Raw genomic sequence first — 27,371 nt, forward strand, 5'->3', positions numbered from 1 at the left:
TCATGCTCTGACATAAACTAGTAGTTGTGAGAGACCATATGGCCCACAGAGCCTAAAATATTTATAATCTAGCCTTTTACACAAAATGTTTTCTGGCCCCTGTTTTATGTCATCCAGCAATCTGTCTGAGTGTGGGTCTAGTTCTGTTTGGGAGGTAGAAAGTAAGGAGTGTTGAACTTCATAGATTTTTTTGTAGTTCTTTTTTTTGAGACAGGGTCTCGCCCTGTCCTTCATATTTGAGTGCAGTGATATATGTGATCCTGGCTTGCTGCAGCTTCTACCTCCTGGACTCAAGCGATCCTCCCTCCTCAGCCTTCTGAGTAACTGGGACTACAGGTATGTGTCACAACACCCAGCTAATTTTTAAATTTTTGAGGCAATGCGGTCTTGCCATGTTGCTCAAGCTGGTCTCTAACTCCTGACTTTAAGTGAGCTTCCTGCCTGGGCCTCCCAAACTGCTGGAATTACATATGTAAGTCACTGTGCCTGGCCTTTCCATACTTCTTGATTCTAAACTCTAAATGGTATTTTAAAAAATTTATAATTGGGCCGGGTGCGGTGGCTCAAGCCTGTAATCCCAGCACTTTGGGAGGCCGAGACGGGCGGATCACGAGATCAGGAGATCGAGACCATCCTGGCTAACACGGTGAAACCCCGTCTCTACTAAAAAATACAAAAAACTAGCTAGGCGAGGTGGCGGCTGTCTGTAGTCCCAGCTACTCGGGAGGCTGAGGCAGGAGAATGGCGTGAACCCGGGAGGCGGAGCTTGCAGTGAGCTGAGATCTGGCCACTGCACTCCAGCCTGGGCGACAGAGCGAGACTCTGTCTCAAAAAAAAAAAAAAAAAAAAATTTATAACTGAGTACCACTCAGTTTTAAATAGGATGCCCAGTCATCAAATTGCCAGGTAATGATTTCATTAATGAACTAAGAAGTCCAGGAAAAATTCTCAAATTTTATCTTTAATAATTAATCATTCAATATAATCAGTTTTCTGTGATTATTCTTAAGCACATGTTGACTAAATAGTCTGATGCATCATAATTTGACCTATAGTAAAGTGTATCTTCTAGAGATCAGATAACAGATTCAAACATAAAGTATAGCAGTGGTTCTCAAAGTGTGGTCCCTGACCAGTATCATCAGAATAACTGGGGAAATGGTTAGAAATGCAAATTCTTGGCTGGTTACAGTGGCTCATGCCTGTAGTCCCAGCACTTTGGGAGGCCAAGGCAGGAAGGTCACTTGCACCTAGGAGTTTGAGACCAGCCTGGGCTACATAGGGAGATCCTTGTTTCTACAAAAGATTAAAAAAAGAAAAAAATTAGCCAGGCACGCACGTGCCTGTATTCCCAACTACTTGGGAGGCTGAGGGTGCGAAGATCACTTGAACCTGGGAGGTACACTGTAGTGAGCTGTGATTGTGCCACCACTGCACTCCAGCTTGGGTGACAGAGTGAGACCCAGTCTCAAAAATTAAAAAAAAAAAAAAAATAGAGAAATGCAAATTATTGGAGTCTATGCTAGACTTCCTGATTTGGATGCTGCAGAGTGGTGGCCCAGTAATCTATTTTAACAAGCCTTTTAGGTGATTCTGAGGCTTATATGTGAGAACTGCTAATATAAAGTGTCATGATTATATATGCTTTCTTCTTATAAATACCGTAATAAATAAGGATAAGCAGAGTTTAAAATATTGAGCTAGCAGGATTTTTGTAGTAAAGAATGTTTAGGATATACTACAATGAATTAATATTGAGAACATTTCAGTTTTCCCAAGAGTTATGTCTTCTAGCTGTGAATTGATAGGTGACGTTTTTTGAGCCCTTACTTTGCCAAGTGTGGTTAAGGCAGTTTTAAATTTTGGGATATGGGGAGTATTTTCTTTCTTTCTTTTTCTTTATTGGTTACTGGTCATTGGACAGATTCCTTCCTTGGTTTTAAGGAGTTTTAAGCCACTAGATGGCAGATTTTTCCAACATTTATTAGATTGAAGAGCCTTCTTAATAAGCCATTTATAATTCTTCTTGAACCAATTTTTAGTGTAACTTTTTTTGTTAATTAAAAACATTTAAATTGCTACATAAGATACCATGATATCTTAATATATGTATACAATGTGTAATGATCAGATCAGGGTATTTAGGATCTCCATCACCTAAACATTTGCCATTTCTTTGTGTTGGGAACATTTCAAATCTCTTCTAGCTATTTTAAAATATATGATAAATTATTACTAACTATAGTCACCCTACTATGCTATCAAACACCAGAACTTACTCCTTGATCTAACAGTATGTCTGTATCCACTAACTTTCACAGTTCGTCGGTATCACGTATAGTCAGCTGCTTAGGGGCTTGCATTCTGCCTGTACTTGCCTTTTCTCGTATTGCCCTGGTCACGTCTGTGATACTGCCCCCTGTTCTTCTCTGGCCTCTACCTTTAATCTTGCTCCTTTAATTCACTCCTCCTTAGGTTTTTTCACTCCATCAGTCACAGTTTATTTTTGTTGTCCGATACCTGTGTTCCTGCTTTGAGTTTTTGACTCTTAGAATTTTAGAGCTGGAAAAGAGTTCATCCATCATTTGGTTCAACCTCTTCATTTCTCAGGTAGGAGAACTGAAGCCTAGAGAAGTTAAGACAAGGACAAGGACTATGTCTTATTTATCTTTGTGGCACCGTAGTTCTTGGCACTTAGTGCCCAGAGAGATGTGTCTTTTGAAACAACCGTAGTAAATGCTCTAAAGGATACAACAATGAATTAGACACAGTGTCTGCACCCAAATGGCTCCAAGTGTAGTAATGGAGGTATGATTTAAATGACTGTTATGTGATAGAAGGTAGAGCATGATTAACTTCTTGCCCAGGAAGTTAGCAAGACAGAATATTTGTACTGTTAAGGACCTATTGGAACCTTCTGCCCTGTTATTTCCCACTTGTCCTTTAGAGGCTGGAAGCACTCATTGCAGTTCTTATAGTTCTTTGAACACACCATTTACAAACTCATCTCTGTGTTCTTGTACATCATGTTGGTTTAGAATGCCCTTGGCTTAGAACGCTCTTTACCTAACCCCTTTATCTGTCTGGGAAATTGTTTAATGGATGAACCTTTTACTGGTGCTATGCTGTGCAGCCTTCTTTGACCTCTTCCTCCGTGCAGTTAATGTGTCTTTTAGGCTGCTTTTGTACCTAACTGAAAGGTTTCTGAAGAGCTCTTGTGCAGTAGTGGTCAGTGCTTACTGGTTATTTTACTTGTGGTGGACTCTGCTCATATTTATTCCTCTATATGAATGCATATCCCTGGCTGTTTGAGCAAAGGAAGGTACAGAAGGAATGCAGGCCCCCTAACCGGCACACCATATGTGGTACTGGACAAAAGTGAGAGTTAAGAGTTATGCTCAACATTGATTTCCAAAAAATTAGAAGTAGTTTACTAAGAGGTTTCGTCAGTGGCTTAGCATATTCCTCATTGGTTATACGCAGTTTAGTAAATGTTAATGGTGTGAAAGGAATGTCTCAAGATTATATAGTTTCTTTTGAGCAAAGGTTAGTTGAACTTGATACTCCTGATTCTAGACCCATCATTTTCCTGCTATTTTCCATAAAATTTGAGGTTGAAGATTAATATGACTTGGCTCTGTGTCCCCACCCAAATCTCACCTTGTAGCTCCCATAATTTCCACGTGTTGTGGGAGGGACCTGGTGGGACATGATTGAATCGTGGGGGCGGGTCTTTCCCATGCTCTTCTCGTGATAGTGAATGGGGCTCATGAGATCTGATGGTTTTAAAAAAATGGGAGTTTCTCTGCACAAGCTCTCTTTGCCTGCTGCCGTCCAGGTAAGATGTGACTTGCTCCTCCTCGCCTTCCACCATGATCATGAGGCCTCCCCAGCCATGTGGAGCTGTAAGTCCAATAAAACTCTTTCTTTTGTAAATTGCCCCTTCTCAGGTATGTCTTTATCAGCAGCGTGAAAATGGACTAAGACAAAGATTATTGGGAAAGATAATCTTTTTCTTTCTCTTTCTCTCTTGTTTTTGTTGAGGGGAAGTAAAGTTTTGCTAATTCCCATGTCATGTGCTTTAGTGTAGAGGATTTACTTTGTATTATAAAAATTCCATTTTACTGTATCTTCATGGGATAATTTGAAAATATTTGCTTCAAAATTTTATTTTGAAATTAAGCACTTAAAAGTCAAATAAATATTCTGTATATTTAAGGATCTAATGGTTACCATTGCATGTAAATATTCTAGGTGGAGGAATTTAATGCAAAAGCAAGTAACATTAATGATATAAATTATTTGCTACAGTGTTAGCTTCTATAGACTAAATTTCTTAAAAAATCTAATAACTATTTTAGTAGTAAGTCCCAGTCCAAGAATACTTAAGATATAATCATTAATGTATACACAACCTCAAAATATCACAAGGCACATTATATGATAATTTCCTTTTCAGTATTTCTCTAGACTTGTGGGTTGATGCAATGTGTTAAAGCCAATTCACTGTTTTTTTTTTCCCCTAGACTTCATTAACTAGAGAAATTTATGTGCATAATTTGGGATATTGTATCTTGATGTTCTTCTTTTTAAGTTAAAAAAAAAAAAGGGAGAGAGAAGGAGAAGTACAGAGAATAATATAATATACAGATGGTCCCCAACTTGTAATTTTTTTAACTTAAGACTTTTCCACTCTATGGTGGTGCAGAAGCAATACACATTCAGTAGAAACTGTACTTAGCCTTTTGATCTTTTCCTGGGGTAGCAGTATGTCTAGGATACTCTCGTGATGCTGGGTATCGCAGTAAACTGAAGCTCCCAGTCTGCCATGCAACCACGAGGGTAATGTGATCAGATCATGAGGCAAGCAAACTATACTCTATATACTGTGTTGCCAGCATTTTTTGGATATTGTGTTGTGTGTTTTGACATCCCATCACACGTATAAAACACCCAGTTTTCATTTACAGTATTTTCCATTTACAATAGGCTTATTGGTTACCTGATCATAAGTCAAGGAGCATCTGTAAACCTACGTACCTACTACATGCAATTAACAAATATTAAATGTATCTTTCTTTGACCTAAGATGTACATGTACGTGTGTGTATACTCCCAAAGATATATAAATATCAGAGACAGTAATACAAACAACATTCCCTACTTCCATTCTTTTGTCTCACTTTCTCCCCTCTGGAAGCAGCTGTCATAATTTTGGTGTGTGACCTTCCAATATATATTTTTGTATTTGTTCCCTTCACATTGTATATGTTTTCCTGAACACTTTGTTTGGTTATTTGTCCATCCCTTTTAAACATTTGAAATATTTCTAATTTTTCAGCATTATAAATAGTGCTGTGAGGATCAAAAAACTACCTATCGAGTACTAGGCTTGTTACCTGGGTGAAAAAATAATCTGTACAGCAAACCCCTGCGACACACAATTTACCCATGTAGAAACCCTGCACATATACCCCTAAACCTAAAATAAAAGTAAAAAACAAAACAAGTTTCACACTAAACTTTTTTTTTTTTTTTTGCCAAAAGATGAATATACCCATGCGAGAATTTCTCTATAGTTTCCTTAGAGCAGAGTTTGTGGGGTAGTTGGTTGTGTGCGTTTATTTGATATTGTCAAGTTGCTCCAAAATGATTGATTCAATTTGCAATCTCTCCAGTAGTTTATAAGGGTTGCTAGGTCCCTGAACATTCTAGAGGGTGATTGGTGTAAATCTGTGTTGTTTTAATTTGCATTATTGGCTTTTGGATTTCTTTTTTTGCGATTTGCTGTTGCTTATCATTTTTCTACTTTTCTTTTGGACATCTTTATAAATTCTGCCTACTGATACTACTAATACTTTGTTAGTTCTATGTGTTGTAAATAACTTCTCCCAGTCTTCATTTTTTTTTTTTGTTTTGAGATGGAGTCTTACTCTGTAGCCCAAGCTGGAGTGCAGTGGAGCGATCTCGGCTCACTGCAACCTCTGCCTCCCAGGCTCAAGCGATTCTGGTGCCTCAGTCTCCCAAGTAGCTGGGACTACAGGTGCACACCACCACGCCCAGATAATTTTTTGTATTTTAGTAGAGATGGGGTTTCACCATGTTGCCCAGGGTGGTCTCAAACTCTTGAGCTCAGGTGATCTGCCCACCTGGGCTTCCCAAAGTGCTGGGATTACAGGCCCGGTCTTCATTTTATGAATGGAAGTTTTAAATTTTAATATGGTCAAATTCAAGTGAGATTGTCTTAATGATGGCAGGGCAGGAAAATGTTTACAGGTCAAGATGCACAAAGCCCAGCTCATAAGTGAAAGATTGATCAGCATGAACTGAGTTGGCTCTTCTTAGAACTTTTGTTTTCCCATGGGAATTCTGTGTTTTTCTAGTTTCATTAAATCAGTGTGTTCAATTCCATGAAAAATTCTTACAGGATTTTATGTGAAATTGCATTCAATTTGTAAATTAAGAGGAATTGGCGTTTTTAAAATATCCACCAAAGGAGATAGTATCTCTCCCTCTTCATTCACCTCTTATAATTGTCACAAGCATGAAATTTTCTTTCAATATTTCTTTAAAAATAGCAAGTTCTTGGCTTAGCATTGTCTTGTCCATTTTAATCAGTGTGACTCCAACTTTCCCTGCCTCCATTGCCATGACCCTTCCCTTCTCCCCACCTTATCTCGTCATATCTTACTGCTGAAACGTACAGTGAGGACAAGCAGTGAGAAGATGGGTGTCTTTGTACCCTCTTCACTCTGTGCCTCCTAATGAGAAATGTGGACATTCAGTTCACAGCCCCTCAGCAAACATATATTGGGTATATTGTGCTGACTTTCAGACTCTTCTCTTTCCCATCGACTGACATTTTTTAAAGTTACATGGTTTTACCAGTGGAACTTTTTTTCTCCTCACTTCTGGCCAATGTTGCCCTGGAAGCTGTTCTGAACACTGTGATCATGATGGAGCATGTTTATTTGGCCAGTCATCACCATAACCCTGCTTTTACTTTTACTTTCTTAATCACTTGTAGATTAGTTCTAGTCAACATTGTGCGTCTTATTAAATAATAAAGTAATGGAGTCTGAATTGGGGTTGATACCCCTTGGGGATTTTGTTTGTTTGTTTTGAGAAAGTCTTACTCTATCACTTAAGCTGAAGTGGTGGCTCGATCTTGGCTTCCTGCAGCCTCTGCCTTCCAGGTGACTGGGACTACAGGCACGCACTGCTGTGCCCAGCTAATTTTTATATTTGTTGTGGAGACATGTTTCCCAGGCTGGCCCCTTGGCATGTATAACTAAAGAAAAACCGATTCGTAGATTTAGATTGGCTTATCATCTTCAGAGTGGTCTGTCATCTTTTGTGCCAATAATTTCATGCTCCCATGTGTTCTTCCTTTTTTGTGTGTGTGTGTTTTAGAGAGTGAGCTTTTAAATGCAGAGAGCATGCCTTGTTCATCTTTGTACACTCAGTGCTCTGCACATTGCCCTGCACTCAGCAGCTGCCAGTTGCCTATTTTGTGAAGATGTTGATTCAGTTATCTCCATTTCTTCCCCTTTAAACATACTCGAGCACCCGTGCCTACTTGGATGTGTGAACACATATGCATTCTTAGAGCTGGAGCATCAGTGTCCTAAAGCTGCTATCTGTCTGATTGGAACAGCACATGATTTGTTTCATCATTCTGCTGCTTTCCTACTTATTCTTCAGTCTGGCATGAATGGAGGAAAGGCTGGGAACAGATACTGAATCCCTTTTGTTCTCAGGGGATCTTAATGTTTTGTAGCCAATTTAATCTATGCATGGCTATACTACTTATCAGAATTCATAGAGAGGAAGTGTCTTCCAATACCCAGGACATAAAAAATCTGGATTATCACTTAGGTCTGTAACTCCTTCAGTAGTCAGCCAACTTAAAGTTTCATACATATGTTAACATAAATTTAATTAGTAGAAATTATATATTATAAATAGATTAATGTTTATTATATGTTTTTAACACAAATATATACATTGGACATTGATCAAAGTGATGTTATTTCAGTTATCAAGGAACTGTTTTACAGTGGCCTTTTGGGAATTTATTGAATTCTCAAATAGTGATTTTTTTTTTTCAAATAGAGGTTATTAGTTTTTAAAGGTATGTTTTAGGAATCACATGTTTTTGGATTGAAAAAACATTGTGATTAAATTCTGAACTTTGGATATTCCAGATTACCCCTTTTGTTTCTATTTATTCAGAGGATTTTTTCCTATCAAATGGACTTTTGAGAAAGAAATTTATGTAAAATTTGAAGCATGTATAAAAGTAGAATAGTATACTGACTCCTTAGTGTCTGTTACTCAGTTTTAACAGTCAGCTCATGGCCAGTCTCATTTTACCTGTATACCCAGCCATTTCCCTATCCACCCTTCCCAGACATGAGCCACTGCACCCAGCCTGTGTTTTCTTTTAATTCATTGATCTGCTCTCCATTTCCTCCTTCTATCTGTGGCTCTTTTGCTTTGATTTTGTGTATGTGGGTTCTGAAAGAAAACCCAGACTATTTATTTTTTAGTTTCTCACTGTCTAGTTTTTGTTGATTGCATCTTTGTAGTGTTGTTTATTTTTCTTTTTTCATCAATATTTTCTCCAAATTGAGAGTTAGAATCTGAGGGATAATATGATTTTATCTGCACTAGATATATCCCCCCTTTTTTGGGGAAATAGTTTATTGTAATAGAATCATTTGAGGAGAATGAATGCTCTGGGCAAGTAATACTTATACTACTAGCCAGACTTTGGACCACAATCTCTTTTGCGCTGGTGAGCAGGGTTAATTACTTGTTAGCTCTAAGGATTTGCTTAGGGTAGGAACAGCCCAAATAGGTTGCTTCAAGGCATCATCTCAAAGTTTTTTGCTTCCGATTTGCTGAGATGAAAATTTGTTAGAGCCACATATAAAGGCAGTAGGGAAAAGGCTTTGTGTGAAGGCTCAAGTTGTGTTTCTGTGAAGAAAGTGCATTTAAATTACTTTATGGATTTTGAGATTTTGAGTGGGGCTACACTTCACAATTAAATCTGGAAGGATTTGTACGGTTTTGAAAAATTTGGATCTAAGAGTATATGGTAGAGATGAGTTCTTTAATTGTTATTATTAGCTTAGTTCAGAAACACTTTAGAAAGTGAGTAGTCAGATGTGAAGAGGGCTTTTGGTGGCATTAGAGTGTGACAGGTCATCTCAGTTTTGGGACTAGGAAGGAAAAAAGGTATATATTCATTTTCTATGAATAACAAACTTGGTGATATAACACAAACTTACCCTGCAGTCCTGGAGATCAGAAGTCTGAAATGGATCTCACTGGGCTAAAATCAAACATATCCTCAGGGCTGTGTTCTTTTCTGGAGGCTTGGGGAGAATCTATTTTTTTGCCTTTTCCGGCTTCTAGAAGCTGCCCAGATTCCTTGGCTTGTGGCCTCTTCTACCTTCAAAGCCAGTTGTGGCCAGTTGAGTGTCACATTACTTTACTCTGACATTGACTCTTCTGCTGCCTCTTTCTACCTTTAAGGATCCTTGTGATTACTTTGGGGCCACCTGAATAATTCAGGATACTCTCACTATGTTCAAGTCATTTGGTTAGCAACCCTAATTCCATCTATAACCTTACATCCATGTAATAGAACATACTCACAGGCTGCAATGATTAGGACATGGGCATCTTTTGGGGGCCATTGTGTGACCTGCTATACAAGGTGAACAAAATTAACAGAAGCCAGGTGTTGCTTTCTACAATAATATAGTGCTTTTGACTACCTTGGGCATACACCATCACTGGTCTTGAAGGCTCAGTATTGAGAGCTCATGGTGTTATGTCACGAGGTACTGATATTTATAATTTTATAACATTTAAAGTTAGCTTTAGTTGACGTAAATTGTAACTGAATTAGTCTGATATGCCAACTCTAAATAACTTTATGAAGTGTTTTCTTTGACCTTTCAATTTCTATGTAGAAACATACATTTTTCAAGATTTGGTTTTTCTATGGGTATGGCCAAGAAGGAGGTAAACAGAACTTTCAGACATTTTTTCTTTCTTTAGACAGATGATTATGATGTCTGTTATACAGGTCCCTGCCAGAAGTACTGAACATAACTTTAAAAATTGTGACTGTTGGGGTTCCTTTATTAAATAGCTTTGTTTAGGGTGGTTACACAGTAACGTCTTTTAACTTTTAGTATATGTTAGGCTGTTTGCCATGTTGGTAACTGGCCTCCAGTTGTGAATGGAGTGTAACAAGCAGCAAAGTGAACCAATCATAGTGTGCAGCTAAACTACCGACCAGTCTTATTTTTGTATAATTATTGCTCTGTGGTTCTTTCGCATTCGCTCTCTCCCGGGTGTCATTTCTTTCTAGCATTCTGTAATGGCTCCCTCATTGCATCAGATATGTTGCCATAATTAATGCATAATGTATCTGGGTGAGGCTGCACATCTATTAACGTTTATTGGTGTTGATACAGTTTTTTTGATATTAAGTTGCCAGCCTTAAGTTTTTTCTTCATTTCTATGTTCCCACCTGGATTTCAGGTGCCTGAATATATAAGCCTTAGTATACGGTGAAATTCAAATTGAAAAACAGTTTGGTTTTCTTTTAATTGTTTGCTCTGAAATATTTACCTTCTAGGTTTAACATATATTAATAGTACTTTGTAAATTTTCTTTATCAAGGTGACTGTTTCTGCTGTTTGTTTTGCTCTTATTTACATTTGCAATTTATCGATTTTTAAAATTTTTTCCTTTTTTAGACTTTTGTTGGTCGGTGGATGTGAAACTGCTGAAGTAGGCATGTCAAAAGCTTCTAGCTGTGGCCTTTCTGCCTGGAGAGTTCTTTCAGGATCTCCGTATTACAAGCAGGTTACTAATGGTGGAGACAGGGTTACTGCGGTAAGTATGAGTTACGAGTTATGGCACTTCACTTTGCTGTGTGTCATTTCACTATGCTATTTGTCTTAGATAAATAAGTCCTATGTAAGGTATAGAGGAAGAAATAATTTCGTCTTAAATGAGGACAGTGAATTAATGCTGGTATAATTTTATTTCTTTCAAATAGCAAATTCAACTGAGGCATGTTGTATTAAACTTGGAATAATTTTTAGTGGTGACATTTTCAGATATTAGAAAACCAACCTGACAGTAGTCCCATTCCTTGTTTTGCTTGTTTAGATGTAAACATGTATTAAGTGCTTTTTAATGTGTTGGCAACTATTCTGAGTGCTTTTTATATGCTCTAACTTGTTTAATTCTAAGTAACCCTTTGAGGTAAATATTGTTACTGGCCCAAGTCTGTTTGAGGAGGTGGTGAGTGAACTGTAATTAAGTAAGTTGCCCTGGTCATCCAGCTAGCAAATGGTGGAATTAGAGTCCAGATTTCCACATTGTTCCATATTTATATGGACTATTCATCTATCCATCCATTCATTCTTTTTTTTTTTTTTTTTTTTTTTTGAGACGGAGTCTCGCTCTGTCGCCCAGGCTGGAGTGCAGTACTTATGTATTGAGCTTCTGTTTTGTGTCAGGCAGTCCTTGAGGCTATAGTAGTCAGCATAGGCTAGGCTCTATTTTGATAATTCAGACAATCAAATGAGCAAATGCAAAGTCTTGACATTTCTGTGGCCTATCATGTTCAGATTTTTTCCTTATTTTGTGGCAAAACCTGCTGTTGAGATCATGACTCTCCTGGGCAGCTTTTTTCAAGTGATGATTAAAAGATCCGTGGAGAGTGGTGACCTTTTGAGCTCCCACTATCTCAGTTTATGGTCTTAGGAAGGGAAGGGAGGATAAAAGTTGGAATTTTTATTGTCTTAGACCAGAAGTGACATTGGTTCTACTTATAGTTTATTTATTGTATTTTGGCCCCCCCCTAGCTTCAAGGGGCCTGGGAAATAGTTTTCTGTGTGTCCAGAAAGGTATGAAAAACTAGGTACTGGTAAAGAGTAATTATGTTTACCTCCTGGCCACACTGCAGTCTTACATATCTTAGTTATTTGTGTAAACTGTATGAAAGTGAACACTTGGGCCGGGTGCAGTGGCTCATGCCTGTAATCCCATCACTTTGGGAGGCCGAGGTGGGCAGATCACAAGGTCAGGAGTTCGAGACCAGACTGACCAACATGGTGAAACTCCGTCTCTACTAAAAATATAAAAATTAGCTGGGCGTGGTGGTATGCACCTGTATGTAATCCCAGCTACTCAGGAGGCCGAGGCAGGAGAATTCACTTGAACCTGAGGCAGATATTTTAGTATTTTAGTGAGCTGAGATCTTGCCGCTGCACTCCAACCTGGGTGACAGAGTGAGACTCTGTCTCAAAAAAAAAAAAAAAAGAAAAGAAAAGTGAGCACTTGGTCAAAATTATACAGCTTGGCCTTACCATGTTACTTAGGGGGCACTCAGATATTTTTTCAGTGAGGGAAGAAATCTAGAAATTAAATTGAAACACAACATAATCAAACATGTTATGCATTCATTTTGATAATTAGTTTGCCTAAAAATATATTGATTTCAAATTATGTTCTAAAACAACAAACTTAAAGATTTTAGTATTGAAAATAAACTAATGAAGATGTACTTTTGAAAAGAAATCTTTAGCAATTATAGTAATCCTCTGTGAATTTTATTTTTAGCATTTAATATATACTGCAGTGTGTGATTGTGATTTAACCCAACAAAGTAGTAGTTTCTTTTTCTTTAAATGAAGTCAACTTACTGGTTTATATGGCACCAGACATTAAACCAGTTTGTACGTGTAGAACAGCTTATGCAGTGCTGTGCATATGCCTTTCCTTCTATTTATTATCCATCTACCTAGTCTACTGGCCCTTTATTCTCTCTGCAGAACCTAGTAAGGAGAACAGTTGGTGTATTATTGGCCACGTTTCACAAATAAGGAGCCCAAGGCACAGCAGAACATAATAACTGAAAATAGAGGCATGAGATGGGCCAGATCTTCTAGTTTCTGTTCTGCACCCCCCACTGCATCAAATTATGTTCATATCACTGGCACTAATATTTGCTGTGATGATTATCCCATAATCTATAAAAAGTAAAGTGAGGTAGAAGTTACTCGTACATATTGGACACATTAGTTCATATCTGTAGGAATTTAGCTATGTTTATCTCTCTGATTTAGGTCATATCCAGCTTGTAGTTTTATATGCAGGCTGTTTCGGGGCAGATCTTAGAAAGAGTTTGAGGAAGTTTCTCTTAGCTCTGTCTAAAGTAAGCATGATGTCTGCAGCTTTCTTGGCTCACTGCAACCACCGTCTCCCGGGTTCAAGCGATTCTCCCATCTCAGCCTCCCAATTACCTGGGATTACAGGCACCCCCTATCATGCCTGGCTAATTTTTGTATTTTAGTAGAGATGGGATTTCACCATGTTGGCCAGGCTGGTCTTGAACTCCTGACCTCAGGTGATCTGCCTGCGTTGGCCTCCCAAAGTGTTAGGATTATAGGCCTGAGCCAACATGCCCGGCTAAGTCTGCACCTTATTTTCAAATGATTCAGTTAAAAAAAAAGAAAAAAAAAATTGAAAGTATATGTGTCTGTATACATATATACACACACACATAGAGATAAAGCAAATGTGACAAAATGTTAATAACTGGTCTAGCCTGGTGAGAGGTATACTTGTGTTTCATTGTACAATCATTTCAACTTTTCTGTAGCTGTGAAATTTGTCAAAATAGGGTTGAGGAGAAAAGGAAAGTTGGTTCATGTAGAGGATATAAGGAGAGGTAACATAGGTAAGTGGTGACAGTCCCTTTTGGTTTGGTGTAATCAAGTGTTTATTTGGATGAGCAAATGGGAAGTCACATACCAAGGAACGTTTTTTCACCTTGGTTTCTTTGAATTCTCCTGTGCTTTCCCTTTGCACCTTACTGAAGTATTGGAATCTGCTCTGCTATGTATGGTCCTTCTCCTTGTGGCCTGAGGCTTCGATATTGAAGTCTTTTAAAAGAAAATTGCTTGTGCACTGACAAAATAAGTGGGAAAAATATTGAATTGCAAATTGAACGCTCTGCTGTATGATTAACTTCTTGAAATGCTGCAAGTGTATTTTAATTATGTTAGTGGCTGTGTCTTGCAGCTAAACTTACAGTCATTCTGCATAGCCTTCCCTTACCTCAAAATAATTTGAGGTTATGGGATTAGCTCTTTTTGTCAGGCAGCAGACATTGTTCTCATTGAACCTCCTCTTACTGTTTGTTTCAGGTTGCTGTTGTCTTGGTGTAGGTATTGACTGAAAAATGCTGCTGACACCTCGTAGCCTCTCACAAGGCTGCTGGGTTGTAAAACAGACTATGCAAAATTCAATGTGTGCATTGACCCAAGTTTCCAAATTAATGTTAGTGTCATCTATGTGAGATAGTTTTATTTATTCATTTGTTCAACGTTTAATCACTGCTCCAGGTATTTGGAATGTAAAATTACTGGTAGCAGCCCTCAAGGGATTCATCGCATGTTGAAAGAACAGCTATGTCTCAAATAAATGCGATAAGCTAGAACAGGTACCAGATTAGAATTCAGTAGCTGGGACAAAGGAAAGACTCAGGCTGTGGAGTCAGAAGGCTGGTGTTTGAATTCCACCTTATCCCTTGCCACTGTAAAGGCACTTGATAAACTGTAAGATCTACAGTGTTATTGTTGTCTGTGTTTTTAAGATCAAAATTTTGGAAAACTGTAAGAATGAACAAAATTGACTGAATTTTTATTATTGCTGCTGCTGCTGCTGCTTTTTCAATATAGGAGGTTGTTGTGGAAAGAACATAGACTTTTTGAAATCCTATTTCCATGAGAAATCCTATTTCCTTGAAAAAACAGAAGTAATCAGGAGGAATACTCCTGTAGGATCCCACAGCCTGCCGGCAGCTGTGCCTGTGTACTGTAACTTTTCTTTTGTCCAGACAGGAACTGTCCTTGCTCCGGCTAAGGCCAACCCCTGTGTTTGTCCGCTAGATCTCCCACTCTTGTTTATTGAAGGATATTCCTCTTACATCAGGAATTTTGTTATCTCTTAGGTTTATCAGCATATAACATGCTTTTATTTTTCCTCTCACAAAAACTCTTCACACTTCACTTCGCCCTCTAGCTACCATCCCATTTCTTTTCCTTTCCCTACAAAGTTCAAGAGTTGTCTGTACTTGTTTCCAATTCCTCTCCTTCCATTCTCTCTTGAATTCACTTGAATGGAGATTTGCCTCCATCATTTCATGGAAACTATCCTTATTGATATTATCTATGTCTTCCAGCATTTTACGAGTTTGTTTTTTTGGTATTCTTTCATTTCTACTAATTGCTTATACAAAACCCAGCTTATTCTGCTTTCCTCTTTCTCTTTTTTGTTGTTTTATTTCTGCATTGTCACATACATAATATTTATACATTGGTGTCTACTTTTCTTCCCAGCTTTCTTTAGTCTTAGTCATTTATTTATGTACTTTAAAATGCTTACTCAATTCTTTTGCTGAAGTTCTCCCAGTCGTATTGTGGTTGGATGAAGTTATTTCCTAGTATGTTTTGAGAAGGGATCATAGGTGATGAGTTTCTTAAGTTTTTGTATTTTATGTTCAAAACTGTTTTGCCATAGCCTTGATATTTGAGGGAAAACTTGTCTGGCTATAAAATCCTTGGTTCGCCTTTTCTTTCATTAAACTTTTAAAAAATGCTACTCTTGTTTTGCTTTGTATGTGGGGTTTAAAAAGTCTGATGCAATCAAATTATTTACCCTTCGTATGTTATTAGTCAGTTTTTCTTGCAGGTCTTTATTTTCTTTATCTTTGAAATCTAATAGCTTCCTAGGATATTGTAGTTGATCATTCTGAGTTTAAATTTCCTAGGTATGCATTGGCTCTTTTAGTGTGTAGATTCAGTTTTTTTCTGTTTTTATTTTTTCCATTTTCTGTTTCTGTAAAGTTTTCGTGGATTATAGTTTAAATATTCTGCGCTTTGGTTTTGTTTATCTTCTTCAGATTCTATGGCAATCCAAATGTTACTGCTTTTTACTATATTCTCTTTCCAGTAGTTTTTCTTTACTCTTTTTACCTCTTCCTTTTATCTCATTTCCTTTTCACTTCTTAACTCATTTTAATTTTTTTGTTGTTTTCATGTCTTCCTTTAAAGCCCCTTATTAAATTATCCTTTGAATACCTTGTATTCTTTAGTTTTTAGATAATTTTGTCTTTTTCTTATATTTCTTTGCTGAATTTATTGAGCTTTTTATTATTAATTCTTTTTCACTTTTCTTGTCCAGTTCTATTCTCAGTTACTGAATTTTTTGATGGCTTTTCAAGTTGTCCACATTCTCAAATGCTTGTCTGACTATATTTAATTCCGTTTGGAGTGCTATGTTAAAGTTTTCTTTTGCTTCATGGTTGTTTTTTCAGCTATAATTTCCCTTTGTTGACACGTGTTGACTTTTGTCTTCTCATGTCTGCAAAGTGTTTGTGACTCTCTTTCTTGTTCATTTTTATGATATTGGAATACTTTATAAGATTCGTAGGTTAATGGTGCCTTCTTTTGTCAGTATAGCAAAGTTCATATACCTTACTAGATTTTTTTGGTTTTGTTTTGGTGGCAGGAGGGGGCGTGGATCTTCTGATGTTGTGGTTGTCTACTGTCTTGCTGCACACTACATTTGCCCCTTTGCTTCCTTTCCCCCTTGCCACCCCTTTGGCAAAAGGCACTTCTTCCTATTTGCCATTTTTCTCCCTCAGAAGCTCTGTGTTTGGAAGCCTGCCTCTTCACATCATGCCCACACTTAGGTCCCTTCCCTGTAGGCCATGTCTGATCAACCTGGATGCTGTTATAGTATTTTCACTCAGAGTGGACTTAGTCTTTTTGGTGGCGGTTTTGGTTTTAAATGGACCTTAGCCATTTTTGCTAGCTCCCCTCTGTCCTTCCCGGGTGTTTTTCAATTTGCTTTTGCTCACCACCACACCTTGTGGCAGGTCACAGTGGGGGTGAGTGGGGACATAGGTTTTAGCAGGAGCAATGGAGATGACACACTGGGATTTGGTGATTTCTTTCTTTTTGCTTACAGTTACTATAAAATTTTATCTTCAGGCCAAGCTGAGAGCATGGTTTTTGTGTAGATTTATCTCCCTTTCTTGTTCTTACTTTTTTTGGAGGAAGTATTTGGAGATGTGTATCAAGGCTGTCCCTAATGTTTTCAACTCAGAAGTTCTGGCTATTGTGAATATTGTTGCTGTGAACATTCATGTACAAATATTTGTTTGAATGCTTGTTTTCAATTCTTTTGTGTATAAATCTTGGATGGAATTGCTGGGTCAAATGTTAGTTTTATGTTTAAGTTTTTGAGGAACCACCAAACATCTTCCATGGTGACTGTACGGTTTTATGTTCCCATCAATAGTGTATGAGGGTTCCAGATTCCCTACACCCTCAACAATGTTATTTTCCGTTAAAAAATATAGTTTCTAAGTTTAAAGACAAAAATTGTCATGTGTTATATTAAGTTATTTTATTCACTGATTTCTAAAGATGAAGTTGTTGTTGTTGTTTTTTTTTTTTTGGTGTTTTTCAAGCATAGAATCAATTGTTAATAGATGAAATTTCTTTGGGAAGTTTTTGCTTTTTCTATACTGATGTTAGGATAAAATGGCAACCTTGGGCAGCCTTACTTGAGAAGAGCTTTCAGTGGATTCTGATTTGCATAAATTTTACTGGTTATATAGTTAAAAAAGCATTTGATCATGGAGGTATTTTGTAAGATTGTACCACTTGGTGGATTTTTTTTTTTCTAAACAAAAACAATCTCACCAAGATCCTTGACACCTTATTGGTGATTTTCTTTAATCATTAAAAAAAAATACTAAATTTGCTATAGTTTTCATTTCATTATAAAAGGACATTTTACAATGATAAGTCATTTCAATAATCTTTCTTCATATGATGCATTTATTTCGCAGGCACCGAAGACACTGGGATTATTAAGGATGTTAAGCATCAAGTTTTACAGTCGCCAGGGACAAGAACAGGTAACGCAAATTGGCTTAACTATGGTGGGCTTCTCGAACATTTTTACCTGGAAGTACCTTTAAGGTCAAAGCTGAATGAACCTTGAATTTTTTGTATCTTCATCTGAGTGTATTCATGTACACTATGTGACTATATGCATTAGTAAGAATTCGTAGAGCTGTTGCTGAATATTTGTATATTTTACTGTGTATCAACCTTATCTTAAAAGAAAAATAATTATAGAAGATATACCCAGCCTTCTTGGGGGTCTGGGCATATAGCTCAAGGAATTCTCCTAGAAGCATTATATATATATCTTTGAATTTCGTATTTTATCTTTACAAATCTTGTGAATTTTGTATTGTTGTTCATAATATATCCTTCTTTGGCTTAATATTAAAAAAAAATTCTTCCCCAAATCTGAGATTACTGATGCTCCAAGAAGAAATGTGCCTCTTGACCCTGGGTTTTAAGTACCATTGTTTTACTGTCTTGTTACTTAGCTGGAAAAGCATGGATCCATGGCAAGGATGTTAGATAGTTACATCCAGATGAATATCAGTGATACTCAGGAACTGCCTCTGCGAGGTGGTTACATTTGTTTCTCTGTTTGACTTTCACAAGAGTCTGGACCTACACTGGGAAATCAAATCATACTCTTGTCTTGTAGGGGAATCAAATCATACTCCCGTCTTGGGGGAAAATCAAATAATCTAATCTTTTTCACTGCTTCAATTTCTTTCCCGGTAGAACCTACTGATATGAAAAGTCAGGCCTTCATATCTGCAGATTCTATATCCCTCAAATGCTGTAGTTTCAATCCACAGTTGGTTGAATCAGAGGATGTGGAACCTGTGGATATGGAGGGCTTGACTGTACTGTACTTTTTAATCATTATTTTAGAGAGTACTCATTAAAAAAAAAAAGTTAACTATAAAACAGCCTTAGGCAGGTTCTTCAGGCATTGCAGGGGAAGGCATTCTTATCATGGGAGATTACAACTCCATGAGTATTACTGTCCCTGAAGACCTTCCAGTGGGACAAGATGTGGAGGTAGAAGACAGTAATATTGATGATCCTGACCCTGCGTTGGCTTAGGCTCATGTGTGTATTTGTGTTTTAGTTTTTAACAAAAATGTTTAAAAAATTAAAAGCATAAAATAAAATGCAAAAGTTTATAGTACAAGAATGTGAAGAAAGAAAAATTTTTTTATACAGGAGTATGTACAGCGTGTTTGTGTTTTAAGTTAATGTTATCACAGAAGTCAAAAAGGTAAAAAAATACAAAGTTTATAAAGTAAAAAAGTTACAGTAAGAGAAGGCTAATTTATTATTGAAGAAAGAAAGTTTATAAAATGAATGTAGTAGAGCCTAAGTTTACAGTGTTTCTAAAGTCTACAGTAGTGTGCAGTAATGTCCTGTCCTAGGCCTTCCCCTTCACTCGCCACTCACACACTCACTCACTCACCCACCCACCCACCCACCCAAAGCAACTTCTAGTTCTGCAAGCTCCATTCATGGTAAATGCCTTGTACAGGCATTTGTTACGTTTTATACCATTTACTGTACCTTTTCTGTTTTTAGATACGCAAATACCATTGTGCTTCAGTTGCCCAGAGTATTCAGTAGAGTAGCGTGCTGAGCAGGTTTGTGGCCTGGGAGCAATAGGCTATACCACCCAGCCTAGGTGCGTAGTAGGCTATCCCATCTAGATTTGTGTAACTGCACTCTATGTATGATGTTTTCACAATGACGAAATCACCCAATGACGCATTTTGCAGAACATCTCCCTGTTGTTAAGTGATACATGACTGTACTATAATTTTAGAGCTGAAAGAACTCATAGGGCTCATCTAATACTTCCTTATTATTGTGAACACTTTGACAAGTATTTTCACAGGATCTCACAGGAAGTTTGCATCACCTACGCTGGCATTATGATGCCTACTTTTTATTAATGAAGAGATTAAGACCTCAAGAGAAATGTGTGCCTAAACTCACCTATCCAGATAGTGTCAGAGATGTGTTTGGTCTTCTATTGGTTTGTCATCCAGTGCTTGTTTTCACCACTTCTAGTTGGTTATTGTCTTAAACCTTTAGTTGGTAATTTGGAAGAAACAAAAACCAAGATGTGTTTCAAAGTAGCTGAGATGATAAATTACTTAATATCTTAGAAAGAATTATCTATTTTACTACTCAAGTTTGGCAGCAATTATTTTTCTCTTAAAATGTGTTCCTCTTAGCCTGGGGTGGTGGCTTACTCCTGTTATCCCAGTTCTTCGGGAGGCTGAGGTGGGAGGATCACTTAAGCCCAGGAGGTCAAGGCTGCAGTGAGTCATGATTGTGCCACTGCACTCCAACTTGGGGGACAGAGTGAGACCCTGTCTCAAAAAAAAAAATGTTCCTCTTAACAACTAATATCTTTACAACATGGGCCTGCTTTCCTGTATAACCGTATTATTAATATTTAGTTCATTTAAAAAATTTACTTATGAAACTCTAAAGTAACAACACTGAGATTGTATAGTATTAGAGGTAATATACATAAAATAGGTAAGACAGTGATTGTCGTATTGCAGATACTCAGCAAATAATAATGGTGACTGCTGTTATCTCTGTTAATTTCTTTATATCCTGAATTATAGAATTAATAATTAGTAGTCCACAGGTACTTTTTGAATTGTGGTTTGTTAGACCCAAAACTTACGTGGCTTTAAAAAATAGCTTCTCATTGTCTGGCATATAATATTATTTTTTTGTTTGTTTGTTTTGAGACAGAGTCTCGCTCTGTCGCCCAGGCTGGAGTGCAGTGGTGCGATCTCGGCTCACTGCAAACTCCACCTCCTGGATTCACACCATTCTCCTGCCTAAGCCTCCTGAGTAGCTGGGACTACAGGCGCCCGCCACCACACCCGGTTAATTTTTTGTATTTTTGTAGAGACGGGGTTTCACCATGTTAGCCAGGGTGGTCTGGTTCTCCTGACCTCATGATCTGCCGGACTTGGTCTCCCAAAGTGCTGGGATTACACGCGTGAGCCACCACGCCTGGCCAGTATTATCTTTTAGAAGAGTATATTAAAAATAAGAATTATTTATATTATTTTATAAAGGATATTGGCTTGGAATTTTTTATTTTTACTTTTCCAAAAAGCTTTTTTCTTTCCTTCATGCATTTACAGTGTTTTTGTCACAGGTTGTTAATTGGGCTTTTGAGGCTGACTTTGTTTTGATTTGAAGGATAGATTTCTAATTGTGTGTGTGTGTGTTTGTGTCAGACTTCTAAAATATAATGGGCTAGAATATCTAGTAAACTTCTTGAGGGTGGGGATTTATGTTTGTTTTGTTCATTGCTGACTTCCTACAGTGTAAAACAATACCTGGCACCTAATATTTAATATTGAATATATAATATTCAATAAATGCTTGTGGAATGTTGGAAGAGCAGCACTTATAAATTTGCCTTTTATTGATCTGAGTTTTTTTCTTTAAGAATATGTAGTACTTCAGAATGTTTTGAATGTATGCACTAGAAAACTACTTTCTTTTTAATACAGTTTATGTATTTGAAAGTTACAGGAAATGGTAAATCACTCATTTTTAATTGACTATTAAATTAGATGACAGGCAATTAATCTCAGTACAAAGGTCTGATGTTTAACATTCTTAAAAACCCTGTCTTGGAAAGGACAGTTAGTTAGGAAGTTTTATTGCAATGTTTGAGAGAAAGTACAACTCATTCTCTAATTATTGTTGCCAGTAGTAGAAAGTGTTAATAGTTTATTTTTGTTTGTTTGAGACAGAATCTTGCTCTGTCGCCCAGGCTGGAGCACAGTGGTGGCTCACTGCAAGCTCTGCCTCCCGGGTTCACACCATTCTCCTGCCTCAGCCTCCCGAGTATCTGGGACCACAGGCACCTGCCACCATGCCTGGCTAATTTTTTGTGTTTTTTTGTAGAGACTGGATTTCACCGTGTTAGCCAGGGTGGTCTCAATCCCCTGACCTTGTGATCCGCCCACCTCAGCCTCCCAAAGTGCTGGGATTACAGGCGTGAGCCACCATGCCCAGCCTTTAATAGTATTTTTAATGAAGAAAGAAAAAATGGATATTGGAGCTGGTGGAATAGAGTGAATTGCAGCAGATACAAGTGATATTCAGTCTTTGCTATCAAGCTGTATTTCATGACAATTTCTTTGTGTTCATATTTTAACAATTCGTGCAGTTTTCCTTAATAAAAGATGACTGTGCCTTCTCAATCAAAATGTTTTAAAATAGTCTCATTTTCTTTTTAAAATTTTACTTTTTTAAAAAAATTTAACTTATTGTAAGTTCAGGGATACACATGCGGTTTATTATATAGGTAACCTTGTGTCATGAGAGTTTGTTGTACAGATTATTTCATCACCCAGATATTAGGCCTAGTCCCATTAGTTGTTTTTCTTCATCCTCTCCGTCCTCCCACCCTCCACCTGCTCATAAGCCTCAGTATGTGTTGTTCCCCTCTGTGTGTCCTTGCATTCTCGTCATTTAGCTCCTACTTATAAGTGCGAACATGTGGTATTTGGTTGTTCCTGCATTAGTTCCTGCATTAGTTTTCTGAGGATAATGGCCTCCAGCTCCATGTTGCTGCAAAGGACATAATGTTGTTCTTTTTTATGGCTGCATAGTATTCCATGTATGTACCACATTTTCTTTATGCAGTTTATCACTGATGGGCATTTAGGTTTATTCCATGTCTTTGCTATTGTGAATAGTGCTGCAGTGAACATATGTGTGCATATGTCTTTATGACAGAACAATTTATATTCCCCAGTGTATTAGTCTGTTCTCACACTGTTATAAGAACTACCTGAGGCTGGACGCAGTGACTCACACCTGTAATCCTAGCACTTGGGAGGCTGAGGCAGGCAGATCACTTGAGGTCAGGAGTTTGAGACCAGCCTGGCCAACATGGTGAAACCCCTTTTTTACTAAAAATACAAAAAAATAGCTGAGTGTGGTGGTGCACACTTGTCATTTCACCTACTTGGGAGGCTGAGGTGGGAGGATTGTTTGAACCCAGGAGGTAGAGGTTACGGTGAGCCAAGAATCGCGCCACTGCATTCCAGCCTGGGTGATGGAGCAAGACTATCTCAAAATAAATAAATAAATGAAAAGGAACTACCTGAGACTGGGTAATTTATGAAGAAAAGAGATTTAATTGACTCACAGTTCTGCAGACTTAACAGGAAGCATGCCCGGGAGGCCTCTGGAAACTTACAGTCGTGGCGGAAGGGGAAGAGGAAGGAAACACATCTTTACTGTGGTGGAGCAGGAGAGAGACAGCGTGCAAATGGGGAAGTGCCGCACACTTTCAATCCATCAGATCTTGTGAGAACTCACTGTCATGAGAACACCAAGGGGAAATCTACCCCCATGATTCAGTCACCTCCCATCAGGCTGCTCCTCCAATTTGACATGAGGTTTGGGTGGGGACACAGATCCAAACCATATCACCCAGTAATGGGATTACTGGTTCGAATGGTATTTCTGTTTTTAGGTCTTTGAGGAATTGCCACACTGTGTTCCACAATGGTTGAACTAATTTACGCTCCTACTAGCAGTGTGTAAGCATTTCTTTTTCTCTACAACCTTGCCAGCATCTGTTATTTTTTGAATAGTCCCATTTTAAATGTTTATATGCAGACACTGTGTATATGTATACATATTTTTATTACTGGGACAAATATATATATTTTAATTATCTTTTAAACCTCACAACCCAAAAGGTATAGTATTATCCAAATTTTATAGATTAGAATCAGATTAAAATTAAGTGAGGTTTTATAGCAAGTGGAACTCTAGCATCTGTGGTAGTTTGATACTATATTGCTGCCATGTTCTTTTTTGGGCCCTCCAGAGGGGAAAGTTGGAATAACTTAGTGGAGAATGGGTGAGCTACTTCCCATTTCTGTACACCCCTACATGCACTTTATACACTCAGTAAATGTTTTTACCGATCACCCATTTTGCAGGCAGATTAGTTACAGCAAATCAGTGGAGGAAATATATACTATATTTAGGGGAAAAAGTTGTAAAATTTTAATTCCTTTAATAATTTGTTAGAAAAGCTTTTAAAAACATATCTTCTGATAGAGTTGGTTCTTAGTTATTATAGATAACATAGAAGTACACTATAGTAAGATACAAGGAAATGTTTTACTAAGTTTTTGTCATTAAAAGTAATTTTAATACCTACTCATAGGTGTTAGTAGGAGTAAATTAAATGTGTGTTGTATGGCTTTGGGATGTTATAAACATCAATATATTCCATACTTCTTAATGTATAAAATATGAGTATTTTCAGATTTTCAATACCTTTCAGATCCCAAGAAGTCCTAAGCTGGCATCTGTAGCCCAGTTCTCCTCTGCACTTCAGATTTGTATACCCTGCTGCTCACTTGACAGCTTCAGTAGGATAGCCTTCAGGCATTTTAAATCAAACATTTCCAGAACAAAACTCTGATAGCTTCTCATTTTTCTTTCCCTAACCATTTCTGCCTTAGACTTGATTGCCTCAGTAACCCATCCTTTTGGCAAAGGGAGATACCTGAAAATTATTGCTGATACCACCCAGTCCTTCATACCCCCATCTAATCTAATCTAACACCTTTGCTACCAGTATCATCTTCAGAGTGTACTTGGAATCTTTCTACTTCTTTTTTCTTCTATGGCTATCACCATCGTATAATTTTTCATCTCTCCTAGGTTAGCAGATACTTAATCAGTTCCCCTAGCAACCTTAGTGACTTAAAAAATGTAAATCAGATAAGCTCACTTTCTTGCTTGAAGAAAGCCTTCAGTGACTTTCCATTGAACTAAGAATGATGACAGAATAAAATGTTTAACATTATCCAAAAAGACATTACATAAGCTGGCCCATGACTGTCTCTGCAGACTGATCTCATACCACTGGCTCATTCTCTTTTAGTTATGTTGGCCTTATCTCAGCTTATCAAGGGTGCCACGTTCGTTTCTTTGTGGATTCCATTTTTTTCTATTGGGAATGGTTTTATCTTATTTGTCCTCATTAATTTAATTTCTTCTCATCTTTGGGCATCAGCTCTATTTTCATATCCTCAGATTCCTCTTATAGTCCTTCAATTTAAATACAGTTCCTATTGTTATTCTCTCTTAGAGCACCCTGTGCTTTTCTTCCATAGTAGTAATCACAGTTTGTAATGTAGATTTATTTGTTAGTTTATTTATTTACCTAATCTGTGATTTCATGGCTCCATGAAGTTAGGGTCACATCTGTTTTACCTAGAAAAGTGCCTGGAATTTCTCGCTCCTTTGCAGAGAGAAATTAAATCAGATTCCCGCTAGCTTCTTTTTGCACCTTCTTCCTCCCTCCCTCTCTCGCTCATTCTTTTCTTCCTTTCCTCCCTCCCTCTTTTCTTGTTTCCCCTTCTCCCTCCCTCTCTCCCATGCTTTCTTCCTTCCTAAGCTTTTACTGTGAAATATAATACAGATATAGGAAATTGCATCAAACAAATGTATGGTTTAATAAGCAGTTTGGGGACAGCTTTATTGAAATATTCATATGTGGTACAGTTTACTCATTTAAAATATACAATTCAGAGTTTTTTAGTATATTCACAGAACTGTGCAATGATTTCAAGAATCAATTTTAAACGTCTTATCGCTCTGGGAAAAAAACCCTGCATCCCTTAACTATCACCTGCAACACTCTGTCTCCCCAAGTTGTAAGCAACCCCTAATCTTTTAGTTTGAATAAATTTGCCTATTCTGGATATTCTATATGAATAGAATTATAAAATATGTGGTCCATTGTAACTGGCTTTTTTCACTTAGCATGATGCTTTCAAAGTTCACCCATGTTGTGTGTATCAGTAGTTTATTTCTTTTTATTGCTGAATAATAGCCCATTGTGTTTGTGTATGTGTGTGTCTGTATATGTATGTGTGTGTGTGTATATATATATATATATATACACACACACACAGAGTGTTTTCTTTATCCATTCATCAGTTGGACATTTGGGTTGTTTCTACTTTTTGGCTATTACAAATAATGCTGCTGTGAACATTTGTGTGCAAGTTCTTTTGTGGAAATATCATTGAATTTTTCTTGGAGTGGAATTGCTGGATCTTATGATAACTTTGTTTAGCCATTTGAGGAGTTGTCAGGCAGTTTTCCAAGGTGGTGGCACCATTTTCTGTTCCTCATGTCAGAGTATGGCATTTCCATTGTCTCCACATCGTTGCCAACACTTGTTATTATCTGTCTTTTATTCTAGTAATCCTAGTAGGTGTGAAGTGCTTCTTGTTTGACATTGAAAAAGTACATAACCTTATAACCATTATCCAGGGAAGAAACAGGACTCTGCCAGCTACCTTCTGTGGACTCTGTCACAAACACAGTTCCCACCCTCCCTCCACAAGCAGCCATTATTGTGGCTTAGGTTTATTTGTTTAATGATACTTTTATCATGCAATTGTTCATCTCTAATAATATGGCTTTTTTTAAAACAAAACTGTGTGTTTTAAGTCTCTTTTTCTCTATCTGCTGGTCCCTCCTCCATATCGTCTTTTTTTCTCTTAAAAATTATTTGTTGAAGAAACTGTTTTTTCATTTTACTCATTGCATCTTTATAGTGGTGTTTTCTTTATTCTTTTGTCCTTTTGTGTCCATGTGTTCTTATAAATTAGTAGTTGGATTTAAAGATCATGCAGATTTTTTGTTTGCTTTTTTAGGCAGAAAACTGTATAGGCGGTCGTGTCTTCTTTTATCAAGAGGATCATATCTGTTTTTGATGATATTAGTATGGGACTTACCCTGTACAAGTGGCTGCAGGCCGGTTAGTTCTGAGAGCTTATAGAGCACCGATTGCTCCAGAGTCTCTTGTCTCCCACTATTGGAGTGTGCATAACTTCCCCCAGTTTCCATTTATGTGAACAGTACTTATCAAGTGCCTGGTCAGCATTTTGGCAAGAGACTACTCACCATTTTCTGTGCAATGCATTGAGGAAATTGCCTATTGTGAATGCCAAGAGATGTTCCCTGCGTGTTAGGAGAGTTATTGTATTGCTGCCACAGTCTTGTCAGGTCATCTGGGGCATCCCACATGAGTATCTGGGCTTTGGCTGCCTCCTCAGCAAAATGAAAAAAGAGCGGTGAAAATGCAGAATTAAAGTGGAAGATTACAAGTGGAGGTACACATCAGAGATACCTGGGAGTTTTCTCAAGGAACATATGCCTGTGTTTTTCCAGCCTAGATTTCTATTTATCCTAAGTACTGGGAGTGCAGCAGGTGTCCATTTGATCCTGATATCCTCCTTTTTTGGGGAGCATCACTATTTA

At 37.6% G+C, this 27,371-nt stretch overlaps 1 protein-coding gene across 4 annotated transcripts in view; it reads left to right on the forward strand.

Annotated features, from left to right (window-relative positions):
• NBAS (NBAS subunit of NRZ tethering complex) overlaps window positions 1–27,371 on the forward strand; it is a 390,542-nt gene that overhangs the window by 41,948 nt on the left and 321,223 nt on the right. For all 4 annotated transcript variants that reach the window (XM_005576512.5, XM_074012306.1, XM_074012305.1 and 1 more), the window contains 2 exons: window positions 10,782–10,920; window positions 17,963–18,031. In XM_005576512.5, coding sequence (XP_005576569.3) covers window positions 10,782–10,920; window positions 17,963–18,031 — 208 coding nt within the window. The remainder of the gene's footprint in view (window positions 1–10,781; window positions 10,921–17,962; window positions 18,032–27,371) is intronic.

Source organism: Macaca fascicularis, chromosome 13 (genome assembly GCF_037993035.2).
Source record: "Macaca fascicularis isolate 582-1 chromosome 13, T2T-MFA8v1.1".
NCBI lineage: Eukaryota > Metazoa > Chordata > Mammalia > Primates > Cercopithecidae > Macaca > Macaca fascicularis.